General features: G+C 34.7%; 1 protein-coding gene across 1 annotated transcript in view; it reads left to right on the forward strand.

Annotated features, from left to right (window-relative positions):
* The window catches only part of Unr (cold shock domain-containing Unr), a 67,733-nt gene that overhangs the window by 32,553 nt on the left and 20,669 nt on the right, over positions 1-14,511 (forward strand). The window contains exons 4-7 of the mRNA XM_089104008.1: positions 613-775; positions 2,654-2,864; positions 5,314-5,540; positions 12,186-12,447. Of these exons, the coding sequence (XP_088960134.1) occupies positions 613-775; positions 2,654-2,864; positions 5,314-5,540; positions 12,186-12,447 (863 nt within the window). The remainder of the gene's footprint in view (positions 1-612; positions 776-2,653; positions 2,865-5,313; positions 5,541-12,185; positions 12,448-14,511) is intronic.

Consider the following 14,511-nt stretch of genomic DNA (forward strand, 5'->3'; position numbering starts at 1 on the left):
ATATCTAGATGATTGGAGAAGGTCATGGATAATAGTAGCGAATGCATAACGAACTATTACAATATTGTCGGGTACCCAAAACAATCCGTAGCTGAAAACATTGAAAACATCCGTAGCTGAAAACCTGAAAACATTCAGCAAATCCTCCTCTTTTTTCCTAGCGCCCCAAATCTAGTATTCTATTATTAATACCTTCCCAACTTAAAAAAGACTTCGACAACTTCCTTATTCATCATTAGCCCTATTCCCTGCCTATGCACCTTATTCTTCCTGCCTGTGCAAGTAAATTCTATATTACCTAATTTCATTTTTCCTACCTTCGGGATGTGAGTTTCTGGAACTCCTAATAAGTCCAGTTCGAATTGTCTGAATTCGTAAGTCAAAATGTCAATACGATAGTTGTTTTTTAACGTTGTAACGTTCCAAGTTGCAATTTTTATATCTTTTAAATCACTGAAGTTATTATGGCTTCAGGAAGAGCAATGGTTCCAGAACCAGTGCAAGAATCGTGTAGTTGTTAAGTTTGATTGAACTACCACTCACTCATTCTAATCCGAAAATTAATTTTTGCTGTGTTCTGTCCAATATTTGGAGTGATGTGTTTATTTTCAGGTGTTGTAACAACTGAGCTTCGCAATGGAGAAGGCCAAGGACGTATTTCTTATGAGAATCGTGGCGAATGTTTTTTTCTTCCATACACCAAAGACGACGTAGAGGGGAATGTAACGCTTCGCGTTGGTGACACTGTCAGTTTTCAAATGACTACCAGTCAAAGGTATGACAATAGTTTTTGGGGGGGGGGGGGGAGCGGCATAAGACGATTGATTATTTGTAAACACTAGTAACCAAAAATATACAACATATACAAAAAAAAATCATATAGGAAGATAAATATTGTAAAAGTTATTTTGGTCCAAATTATATGTGCATACAATTTCTCCATAAAGATTGTCAGTGACTTGCTTCCCCTTAAATTGTTTTGGACATGCTTAAGTAAACGTTTACGTAAAACGTTAAGTTAAGTAAAAGTCAAAACGTAAAACGTTAAGTAAACGTCAGTAGAGGCAAGTTTTATTTTGTTTGAATACAATATGCTAGACAGTGGAAATGTAACTGTTAACTTTTCCAAAACCACAAAGCTAAAATTAATATTTTAGATATATATATATATATATATATATATATATATATATATATATATATATATATATATATATATATATATATATATACATATATATATGTATATATGTATATATATATATATATATATATATATATATATATATATATAAATAAAAAATTGTAATGAAGGTATGATTTAAAATACGATGGCATAATTAATATGTATGATGGTATATATTTATAAAAGCTAAAGAACGATGTGTATTATATGCACTGGTTTTGTATCTTAAAGTACCAAGGACATCAAAATAAAGATGAATTTTATTTAAAGAGCAAAATAAAGGGCATTTTTTTTGTAATTAAAAGGAAAAATAAATTTTTGCCTTTTAAATCCATCCCAGGTTAATTTACTCCCGAAAACTGCAATTTTCTAAGTTTTTTTTTTCTGCTTGTTCCAAATTATTAGATTTTTAAGGAAGTGCCACATTTCTGCCAGTGTTGCCATGTTGACTGTTAAAAAACAAAATAATTAATCAATATTGACAACGCTTTTTGTCTGCAAAATTTAAACATGAGCAATCTGTCAGATCCCACTGACAACTATGCTTTCAAAGTGAATGTCTACCTTCGGAAGCTGTTTAATGCTACGTGTTTACCTGACTCTTTGCCCATTTTTAACCACTTGATTTTCTTTCTTTTTTTTACTTTTACGCCTGCTACTCTTGAAAACTGCATCTGTAAATCTTTTTAATACAACATTTTAGCTGTCTAGGGTGCAGTGTCACCCCAGAGGCTTTTTTATATGATACTTAAACTATTCTGAACAAAATATTTATCTTATAATTTTGATCGGATGTATTTGGGTAAAAGAGGGCATGGGGGGGGGGTAGTTGTCCTCCGATCACTTTTGACTCTTGCAAAGGGAACTATAAATTCAATTTCCAATCAAAATAGTTTCTTCCAAAGTTTGTACGACCACCCCTTGCATAAAAACCTTATTCTACAAAAATTAGTAAAACTAAGGACTATTTCAAAAAGTTCAATGGGAAAGAATCTATCTGTAAATTGTTGAATTAAGAAATGAGAGGGCCAAAATTAGAAATGAGGCTCTTAGGAAAATAGAAAAAGGTCGGGGTGAGTCCGAGTGGTTAGCGCTCCGGACTTGAAATCCTGAGATCAGGGGTTCGAGTCCTGCTGTCGTTTGTTATTTTGTTCGGAACGGGGGTCAATGGTGTGACCCTGTAAGCTCAGCCAGTCGCACCAACACTAAATGGGTACCTGGAGAAATCTAGGGGGAAAACACGGGAAGCGTCCGATGATTTTCTCCCAACTACCTATTGCACTCCCGGCCGAAGGCATCGAATCAGAAGATCGGTACCTGTTTAACGCAGACCATTGGCCAGCATGCGAAAAGTTTTTCGGGTTCTTAGAAACCTAATTTGTGACCTCGATATTTTGCAACCATGTTGTAAAAATGTAGTGTATGAGTCAGAAGAAGTAAGCAACTGTTCAATAAATCTTTTTTTAGAACTGGAAATCTTGGCGCTCTTTACATTCGACTTGAGAATCCAGCTCAGCCAGTACGTTATAAAGGTGTGATATGTGCCATTCGGGATGCAGTTGGATATGTTGAACGCGCCGACGTTGTTCGAGAGATTTCTTTCAAACTTGCAGATGCTGTAGAATTGGGTGATACACAACTTGGTGACGAGCTTGAGTTCAATATTGAAACTAGAAATGTATGAATTTATATATTTTTCTTACATTTTATTTCTTATATTTTTCTTCTTTCTTTTTTACTTCGTTTTTCTTCTCATTTCGTTTCTTTTTTAGGGTAATTTACCGCCCCTCTCCCTTCCCATTTTATTGGATAAATAGTTGTGCAACAAGCGTGAAAATTTATAAAAAGTTGATTTTTATAATTTGGGAGACCACACTGCCTTTCCTTGACGATAAATAAAAGTTCAAATAGGGATAAAATCCTTTTAATAGACAGTGATGTAATAGAAATTCACAAAAATACCAGATATTTCGGTCACATATACAGTGACCGTCATCAGTAGTAAAACTAAAATAAAACAATTTAAAACTAAAGTTTATATACTAAATCAAATAACACTACATATTGTTTGAATCTCTTATTCTTTTCAAAGCAAAGGCGGAAGCTATTCTCTTTGACCTTCTTGGATTCGGTTCATTAGCGTTCAATGATATAACATTTGGACAAAGGTCAACTACATTGGGTGAATTGAACTTTACTCTGTGAGATTTTTATAAATTATCATAGATAGAGTCCAGCCCATATTCACCTGTATCACGATTCAAAGCAATATTCTTGAATAAGATTTTCTTTATTTCAAGAATTTCACGAAAATTTTGCTTTAAACCCCGATCCCTAGAAATCAAAGAGACATTCTCTTTGTTCGAGACATTTTATTTTGTTCGAGAACAAAATAACAAAATAGGCCTAGTGTTTTTTTTTAATGAACGCACTATTGTTTCTTTTTTTACGTGTCGCCTAAAGAAGTTGATTTTTAGGTCATAGCTCTTGGCAGAGGGACTTAATATTAATTTTATGGAGGGGTTGCTGCTCCGGGGGGGGGGGGGTATACTTTATTGAACATACTGTTTTTTTTTATTGAACATCCCCTTATATATTAGTATGCTCTTGGTGAATAATAATGTAGTGTAACAGCAAATGCCTTCAGAATATCATTATATGGCCCACTTTTTTGTCTGATGTAGCAATGACCCATGAGTTAACGTGGCAATCTTGGCCACCTTAACTCATGGGTCGATGATTTACATATGCGAAAGTTCGCGGAATCAATAGAGGAAATTCGGGAACGAAGCTTCAAAGCTAGTTTTGATTTTAATTTGGAAATTTGATGTCGTATTACAGCATGTTGAATTTCGAGTCTTTGTGTAGCTAAAGCGCACAGAGTTGGTTCCCTGAGTTTAGTCTTTTTCCCCTTATTTTAGGGAAAAATTGAGGTCGAGTATATTTGAACATATTAAGCTACGTTGAAACGTAGTCTTAGTCTACGTAGTTTTTTTTTATTTATTTATTATTTTTTTATTGTATTTATATTTTATTTATTTATTATTATTTTTTAGACGTTTCAACGTCTACATTGAAACGTTGTCTTTCTTGCTTTTATGAATGCTGTTAAATGAGTTTTTTTTCAAGTTTAAGTTATATAATGCTTGAGATGGGACATTGGCCGAATGGATTGTTCTGTGTTCCTTTATAATATATAATATAAAATATAAAATAATGGTGTCTGTTTTATTTTATATAAAATATTATTTTATATAATATAAAATAATGGTGTCTGAAGTTTAATCAATATCATTGAAACTTTTTATCTCCTTTAATTTGATTCTTTGTGTTAATATCAAGGGTAATCCACGAAGTTTATACATTTCTTGAATCGTATATTATTAACAAGAAAGTCTTTGGAACAAACCTATGGCTACAATTTTGATCATTCTTGTGGCCAAAATTCAAGAGAAAAGTTTCATTGCTGGATTTAGTTCTTGTTGAAAGTAATGCGGTTTTTAGACTAAAAAATGGAGCATGTAATTTGGCACGTTAATTGAAGGGGGGATTTGCCCCCATATATATATTTGCACCCCCCCCCTCTATATTTAAAAAAATCCACTTTTTTGGTGTGTTCTCAATGTAAAATTCCTCTTTATGGTATTTTCGTTGGGAATAAACAATAAAATTGACCTCCTAGATTTTTGAAAATGGACCATCCCCCCAAAAATTTTTAGTAAATTAACGTCCTTACTTGTAGCAATGGTATATACACAATCATGACATATCCTAAAGACTTGGAAATATGGCATAGCCGTCAAACGTGATTTTTTTTTAAATCACTCATCATGTGTAAATGGCAAATTGTAACTCAGGATAATAAGGATACCCTAAATTCAGAAATCAACTTGATAAATTGGAACTAAAATCTAGAAAAACAAATTTCATTATTTTATATAATGAAGTTTGAATATGAATATTTTTATATAATGAAATTTGAGTTTGTATATTTTATATAATGACAAGAATATGCCTGTCACGTTACCAGTTGGTTGGTTTTCCACATAACTCTTTCTCACTACCCGTTCTTTAAACTTGTTAAACAAGTTATTTAGCCTAAATTATTGATTTCATTATTTTGTCAGGGAGAAGAATTTGCTTGTCACATTACCCGTTTGGCAGTTGGCACGGTTGTATTTGAAGATGTTGACCCTGAAGTTCTCAAAGGTCAAGTTGTGAAGCCATTGGATAGGAGCATTCAAGTCAATCCCCAAGATCCCTTGCCTGGTCGGTTGCGATTCCGTGGCAGAGACCGCTCTGAGAATGCTGTCACATTTGGTGAGAAGGATCAGAAAGGCCATTATACTCTTAAGTAAGTCTTCAACTAAATTCCCAGTGTATTTGTAAAAATATAAGCTAATTAGATATGTGAAAACAGAACCCGGTAATAGAGAAAAAAAAAGATAACAGCATTAGGTGTTTACGGTAAGAGGGCGGGGGGGGGGGGGTGTAAAAAAAGCAAAAGAGGAAAAATAATTGAATGGTAGGAGTAAGAATTGTTGTTGCTTGAAAAAGGAGGAAGGATATTGGGTTGGCCCAGGAAAAGAGGGTAAGCAATCGATAAAAGTTAGCAATTTTTTTGGCGAAAGCATCCTAGAATTTTAAAAAACATTCAAGCACAAATTTTGAGATGTTGGGCCCAAAGAAATGGAATTTGGTTGTGAGAAATACTCACTAGAATATGGCAGGAGTGTAAGTAATAGTACAGCTCCTAAGTCTGAAATAACGTTTTCACATTCGATCACCAATTACTTGCCTTAAAAATCGCAACTTCAATAAGAAATCATTCTTTTTAATTAGTTGCTTTTGCGAATTTTTCTTCGATACACAGTATATTTAAAATAATCTATATGTCTTTCAGTCTCCTAAATAAACAACTAAACTAATGAAGCTTTGAAAAAAATAGATTATTTTTTTTGCAAAATACTTCAATGAAATTGGCTCTCCCGACGTTCGGAGTTCCCTAAAAAAGCCTTTAGTTGCTTGAGGTGAATGGTTATTTATGGTCGCCTATGCGCCGTGAAGCAGCATGTAGCAGCATGCGCCGCGAAGAACGAAATTCAGTCTATTGTGGCCGAAAGTTTAATAACGCATTGAAAAAAAAATGTGTTGTGAGAATTTTTTTTTCATTTAAAAGTGATTCAGGAATGGTAAGCAGGAGATTTTTCGTTCTGCCACTACTTTACGGGCAAAACATTTACATGGAAAGTTGCTTCTACATGTTTCTGAGATTATGCCAACAAAGTAAAGGTGTTTCAACTGACAAACCAGATTCTTGAAACAGGATTGAAAATTATCAGGAGAACAAAGACTTTTTAAAACTGAATAAGTGAATTGCAACCTGTTGAACAACAAAGCTTATAAACCCGACTCCCAACCAGTGGCATAATTTCGTCAAAGTCCTGGGAGGGCAAATTAGGAGCTAATTTCCCTAAATCAAGTGAATATGACAGTGAAAACTGAAAAATAAGTCATATAGTATCGTAAAGGTAAAGATATACTTAAGAAAACTGACTCGTTTTTGTGGATGCTTGAATTATGCAGCATATATTAGTTTTGACAAGATTTTCAAGAAACTAAATTTCATCTCGGGGGTAAAACTGGGGTCTGGAGGGGGGGGGGGGCTAAAACCGAGATCTGGAAGGGGTAGTCCTTCCCCCACCTATACCAAATTACTACCCTGCTCCCAACAGAGCAAAATCAACTATCTGAATTCACAATCTTCTTTTTGAGCATAGTTGTCGAATTCGAGTCTAGATCTAGATCAGTGGTTCCCAACCAATTTTGGGCCATGCCCCACCTAAGTATTTTGAAAATCCCCATGGCCCCTTGTGATTTTTAAATTTTGTTATTCAAAATTTAACTTGTATTCACCTGAAGGAAGCTTAGAAGGCCACAGTGGTTCCAATTGAGGGGAGGGGGGACACCCCCTAGATTTGGAAAAATACCATCTTACTTTTTAAATAGCTATTTTGCATTTTACCTATGTGCTATATGAACTAGCGAGACTGATTGACCGGTCGCTTGTAATGTTAACCCCCTTTGCTTTTTTTTTCCGAGCCATTAAATAGCCCTGTTACTTTTCAATGACTTCATTTTGAAGTATTACGTCTAACCTCATTCTGGAAAATCCTAAATATACCAATAGTAAAAACCTTGTTTAAAATATGTAAAACAATTCCTCTCCGCTATCCTACCCGCTGTCATGATCTCTGACTAGGGTTCAGTCAAAACTAGGCGTCAGCTCGTCAGTTTTATCTTTTTTGTTGTTGTGAATCCGTAATCAAATACTGAATAAAAAGCAACAACAATATTTGATCTTTTTTTTTGGGGTGAAAATCTGGAAGACAAAGGAAGAATGCAAGAAATGATAACAATGTCAGTGCTCAAACTGTCGGGTTACTGGACATTGTTTCCCATACTTGTGACAATGTTTCAGAAACAAGCAGAACAGTAAATGACCCAGGTCAACACGGAAGAGTGGTCTGCATTCCCGAACCTGTTGTAGGTTCCAGTAGCAGTCGAGAATCTCAGGTACACAGCTCGGTCCAATTATCTAAAGGAGGATACGCCGAAAACCAAGTACTTGAGGAACAGCTTCATCCGGCGTTGCACTTCTATCTGGAACGATCTTCCTGGGGATTATATCCCTGCAAATCCCTTTGTTGACACCTTCAAAAGAAGGTTCAATAGACATTTAAAACCTCGAGGCCATTGAACGAGGTAAATGAATAGCGGCATATCAGATACTTTGAAGTACCTGGCGCCGTGAATATTGGAATAAAAAAAAGGTATCTCTATCACGCGTCTCGACCAACCAGATCAATCTATTCTTGAGAGATATCCAGCTTCCACTTCTAACAGAAGAAAATTCAGTTTGCACTACTTTAAGATGTCATGATCTCTGACTAGGGTTCAGTCAAAACTAGGCGTCAGCTAACCTAACCTAGTCCAAGGAACATGACAAACACTAGGAAAACACAGTATCAAATGTGAAGGTAAAGCTCTCCTTGAATTATATAAATTATAATTATATTATTATAATTATAATCATTATAATTATATAAATTATATATAATTCTATTATATAGAATATACAAGTAAATGTTATTATTTAAGTGATGTTAAGAAAAGGAATAATACAAAAACAGCAACAAGAATCTAAAAGCAAACATTAAAAGCTCTACTGCTACTGGGGTAAAGTAGCACTCTACTGCTACTGCTACACCTTGCTACTGGGGTAAAGTGCTTGGTAGCTGAATAGAGGGGCCGAATCGTTACTTTCTTTAAAATTCTCAGAAATCGTATTTTTGTAATAGTAGTCACGATTACACGCTATGCTCACTTTCTGTCCGGCGAATCCTCGTTCAAGATTAGCATAAAGTATTTTGTTTGCTCTCTTTGGTTTTAAAATACTCCTTTCCAGTATGTTATAGTCTTCTTTTCAGTATTTTATGTTGGAGCAGGTCTTCACTTCTCAGAACTTTCAGATTTTGTGTTTTCTGGAAAATTAAATCACCCCAAAAAGGGCTTCTAGATTTACTTTTTAAAGTCACTCTTAAGTACTTGCCTTTTTTCAAAATCCAAGAGGTGAAGCCCCTCCCTCCTTCACTGAGCTAAATAAATCTATGGGCTTATTTCATTTTAACGACACCTAGAAATTTTGTCATTGTTGGCATAAAAATTAGATGTCTCTGCTAGAACGAAATTGACCACTATTATAAACATTCATTAAAATTCAGTTTTTTCTGAATATGCCTTTTTACATCGTCTACACGCTTCCTACTCCGGGCAGAATACATCACAAGATCTTAGAAATCGACTCTAGATAACACTGACGCTTCTAGGTCTGGGAAGGGGGGGGCAGCTTTCCCCCAATTTTTCTGACATTTGACATTAAATTCCTTTTATTTTCCGTTTTTACACTCTTATTAAGATGCCTCCCCCCCCCCAGATTATGAGGCCTGAAACCGCTACTGCTAACCAACAAGTATGTTTTTTTTGTTGAAACTAGATGGTGTATACTATGCTTCTGTCACGATTGTCACTTGTTCAAAAGTAAAACCACTAACATCTTAAGAAAAATTTCGCAAAAGTTATAATTTGTCTACTTTCTTCTTAGGGGTGGTAGATCAAGCATAGTTTTCACCTATTGCTAATTTTATAAGAGGTATTCTCTAGGGAGACGAAAAGAACCTGTGCTATTTGATGATTGTGATGATAGCAGGTGATTCGCCCTATATGGGTGAATAGCACCATGATTCGATTGGTGGAGGGGGAAAGGACAAACAATGGTTCAGATCTTATCATGCACAGTAGGCTCTGGATAAGCTGCTGAAAATCCAGTCAAAATCTAGGATCTCGGGTAGTATTTTAAAATCTATAGATCTCGGTAGTAATGCTTCATGAAAGTGCCTGGTCTCAACCACACTCTTTCCCTTATCTCCTATTGCTACTTAAAAACCATCAAAGAAATAAAAAGACACATAAATTGAAAAGACACTGGAAAAGGAGAGAGAAAACCATTCTTGCAAACACAGAAAAAAGTCGCAACCATTTAAAGGACAAAATTACGGTTTCCACTACCTTGCTTATATTGTTGTTGGTTAATAGTTTTCTTCATGCCCTGTTTGAGAGATTCTAGGAGAAATTCCTAATAAAAGTGAACCCATTAAACTTTTGAAAATCACTAAAAATCCCTAGGCAAAGCAAAATCACTAGACAAAACCTGACAAAGAAAACTAAGCAACATAAACAAAGGGTGGCAACTTTGGTGCGGTTTGAAGTTAAGGTGGTCTCCAATTCAGGTGGGGGGTTGGGACACCATGACGAGCAAGGAGTTTGAAGGAAGGTATACCCTGGTTTGTCTGTTTGATCACCTCCTGTGTCTGTTTTTCCCACTTCAGGTCATGTGCGAGATACTACTTTAAGACTTACGAATGGATTGAATAATCCTCAAACTTGGATTCCTTGTTTTGTTTTACTTGCATTAATAGTAGAAAGTAAATAACATTTGCAGCAACTGCTAGATCTAGCATCTTCTTATTTTAGGAATAAGAAACTAGTATTAAACGTAAAGAAGTGGGTGGTTATGGTTTTTAGGAAAAGTGGAGAACAGATTGATTCGCAGTGTAAGTTTACGTATGAAGGTAGGACACTAGACCGTGTAGATGAATTTCAGTACTTAGGTTGTAGGCTATCGTCAGATGGGAAATGGAAGAAACATCTTAAGATGGTAGAAAGTAAGGGAAATAGGCTACTAGTAATGCTAAGTAAAAATAGTATTAGGGAAATTAGGGATGTAGGATTGCTAAAGTATATTTTTAATGCTAGGGTTAGATCGGCTTTGTATTATTGGACGGAACTTTGGGGGTTTGATAAAGGGTTAGATTTAGAAAGAATACAGTTGAGGTTTTTTAAACGTATGTTAGGCCTTTATAATAAGTTTATTGAGTTAGTGCTGTGAGGGGATATAGGAATAAAGTGTATGAGACAGAGTAGGCTAATTTGTATGGTTAAGTCTTGGGAAAGGGTTTCATCGATAGAAGATAATAGGCTAGTTAAACAAGCATTTTTAATGATGCTTCAAGATAGAAAGAAGGATTCGTGGCCAAATCAAATGAAGAATATATTTGACCGTGCAGGGCTAGACAATTATTGGAATTAGGGATAGGAGGGATGGTAGGGACCGTATCTAGGTTAGTTGCTTCTAGGCTAGAGTCTCAGGTAGTTCAGGTTTGGCCAGCTAAGAAGGCCACCTCGCCGTCCCTCGGGCTATATGCGGAGGTCAAGGAGAACTTGGGCGAAGAAATTTACCTATAAATGGAATTGGCTCCGGAAGATTTGAAATGGGTAATGTATGTAAAGGGAAATTTTATGCCTCTTGGAGAACGTAGGAAATATTTAGGGAAGGTCATATTGAGGGATGGTCCTTAATAGTTGCCATATTTGTGGAGAGATGGATGAGTCTTTACACCATTTTTTAGGGGAATATAGGGCCTTGCGCTTGGAAATATTTGGTAGGGAGGTTGGGGGGAGAGATAGGTTTTTTGAAATTTTGAGAAGTAGATGTTACTTGAATATAAATAATATTGGAAAGTTCGTTTGGGTAGGTATGAGGTATCGTGATGATTTTCTTCAATAATCATTTTTAGTTTCTTCTCAATCTATGTTTTGTTGCTGTATTTTTTCGCTTGTGTTGTGTATTTCATCATTCTTGAATCACCTTTAAACGAAACAGTTTTTCTCATTTGTTAGTTGTTTTTTTTCAAAACATTTGTTTGTTTTTCTTTTTAAACAAAAACTAAGGGTTGTTGTTTAATGCGTTCTTAGACCTACATATGTTCGACAAAAAAACAAAAAAAACAAACGAGGTTGATTTTCAACCAGTGCAAAAAAAAGCATGAAAAGACAAAGAACATATTTCGGTAAAGACATCCGCTAAGCCGTTCTTAGCCCTGCAAACTAAAAAATGGGGAAGGTATATATAAAAGAATAGAACACTAATATTTTCGAATCATTAAAGTATTAAAGAATTAATACTAATATTTTCAAGTAAATGAAACCGAACCCAATAAGTACCTGAAGAAAATTAGAGCTTTCAAAAACTAAATTGGTCAAGAATCTTTCCGTAGCGACTGCTGCAGCCTGTCTTCTGACCCCGGGTTATCGCTTGTGAAAATCGGAGTCGGAGTGGAGTTGAGATATTGAAAATGTTTGGAGTTGGAGTTAGTTATAACTTATAAAATCTAGTTAAACGGAGCTTTAAAACAGGTCTGTGGAGTCGAGAGTTTTAGTAAATTTTTGCTGAATAGAGTCAGTATGTTGAAAATGTCTGGATTTCGTTATAACTTATAACGACTCCACGGCCCTGTGTAAAACCATGTTACGCATAAATGTTTATAGCTAAGGTGAGGTTAAATGCCATTCTTAATATGTCTTGCTTTGATTTTCACAGGCACGGCGATTGGGTTCAATTTAACGTTGCAACAGACCGACGTGACAAGTTACAGCGTGCAACTAATATTGAACTGCTTGATGAGAGTTTCGCATTTAGCGGTGAGCGACGTGAAAATGGTGTTGTTGCCTCGTTGAAAGAAGGCTGTGGACTAATCAAATGTGCGGAGCGCGAGCCACTTCTTCCTTTTCTTGTTGATGAGTGGATATCTCCTGATCAAGATTTGAAGGTTGGAGATGAAGTTGAATTTACAATCCTTCAGGTGATTTGTTTTTCAGAAAAAATCTATTAGTTATGGGAGCTTCCTATAGTATGTCAGACATCCTAAAGTATTTCATACATAATATTTCCTTACATATTAATTATGGAAAAGCATTCCATATATATTAGTTACCTTGTTAGTAATTTTTTTTCTAACAATAATCTCACTTTAATGATATTAATTGTGATGCAGATACTCAGACCTTAAATGTATGGTCAGGCACATAAATGGTTTCTGAAAGCTCAAGTACCAAGGACATCAAAGTCAAAATATTTATTCTCCCCTGAACCTATCTTTAGTCTATTTAGATTTTCTTTTTCGTTGTTTCAAAATTATGAAGTTTTTATGGAAATACCATGTTTTTGTAAGTGTTAAATAAATCAGCTAAACTAGCTACTTAAATGTATTAAATGGTAAAAATCATCATTATCAATGAGATGAAAAATCTCATTGATAAGTTCCCCCCCCTGGTCCTACCTTAGGTTTATTCATACCCAAAAATCACGTTTCTTAAATATTTTCTTTTTGGTTGTTTCAAAATCATGAGGTTTTTAGGGAAGTACATCATTTTCGTCAGTGTTAGCATGTTAAGTTGTGGAAATAATTAAGTAGAACTAATTAGTTAAATTTATCTACGCTTTTTTTTGGTAAAAATTTATATACTGAAAACCCAGACAACTAAACCTTCTTAAGCTGTTTAGTGATTATTTCTGCTTATTATTGGCTGATTCTCACTCCTGTATCTGTTTTTAAATTTAACAAAATTTAAATAAAATTAAAATAAAATTTAGTATCTCCAAAACTAAATAACTGGATATTGGGATCTTTTTCATTAAAAACAGAATTCCTGATTTTTGCTAATTGTTTATGATTTTCGTAGAGGTTTGGGTACATGCACATTTGTTCAATTTTTCCCTATAGTTCTTGTATAATTTATACGGCTCATTCGATACATATGGAGCAGTGAATGACATTGTTGATGAGATTTTCATCTCATCGATTAGTCCACTTCTGAACTCACGTTAGGTTTATACCGTTAGGTCATAACCGAAAACCGTGATTTTTTAGATTTACCTTTTGGCTTTTCATAATTACGAAGTTTTTACGAAGTGTCGCCACGTTGAGCTGTGGAAATAAATAAGTAGAACTAATTAGTAAAATTGATCAACGCTGTTCCTTCGTAAAGATTTGTTAATTACAAATTTGCTGTTTCCTAAAGACAACTGCATCTTTATTTGTTTAATGCCGTTTTTTCTTATTATTTGGCGATTTTTCATTCGCGCACCTGGTATCACCAAAAACTGAATAACTACATTTTGTCGGTCGGATTTCAAATTTGCGTATCTCCATAATTGTAAATTTCCAGAAGAGCAAAGAAACCTCATAACTTTTTTATTTCCCCTCCAAAAACCATAAAACAAAAATGGATCCATATGTATGATCAATACATATCTATCTGTTTCTGTTCTACGGTTATCACTCGGAAAATAAAAAAGTTGTGATGTTTTTTTTCTGCTCCTCTGAAAATTAACAATTATGGAGACACGTAAATTTGATATCCAGCCGACGATTTGGAGATCTTTTTCTTTAATAATAAAATTTTTGATTTTTATGAGGTGATTTTTAAAAGCAGTATTTTCATTTTTATAAGGTGGTTAAGATTTTCCAGGAGGTTTAGTTGCACGATTTCCTCCCCCCCCCCTTTAATTTCTGTATAACTTGCATACTGCCTGCGTATCCAATGTGTGCAATAGTGAGTGGAAAAATATTTTTGATGAGATTTTAGCTCATCAGTGAGTCCACCTCCGGACACATTCTTTGTCTATTCACAATTGAAAACCGTGTTTTTAAGATTATCCTTGCTGTTGGTTCAAAAATATTCAGTTTTTCAGGAAATAAAATCATTTTTAGTCAGTGTTGCCACGTTGAGCCGTGGAAATAAATAACCAGAACTAATGAATGAAATTAATTTTTTCCTTCGTAAAATCTGTATATTGAAAATCTATTGTTTCCTAAAGACAACTACACCTTAAGTCTTTTAGTAGCTTTTTTGCTTATTTTCTC

The sequence above is a fragment of the Artemia sp. Qi Xiang Cuo genome, chromosome 2 (assembly GCF_049724085.1).
Source record: "Artemia sp. Qi Xiang Cuo chromosome 2, ASM4972408v1, whole genome shotgun sequence".
NCBI classification, from domain to species: Eukaryota; Metazoa; Arthropoda; class Branchiopoda; order Anostraca; family Artemiidae; genus Artemia; species Artemia sp. Qi Xiang Cuo.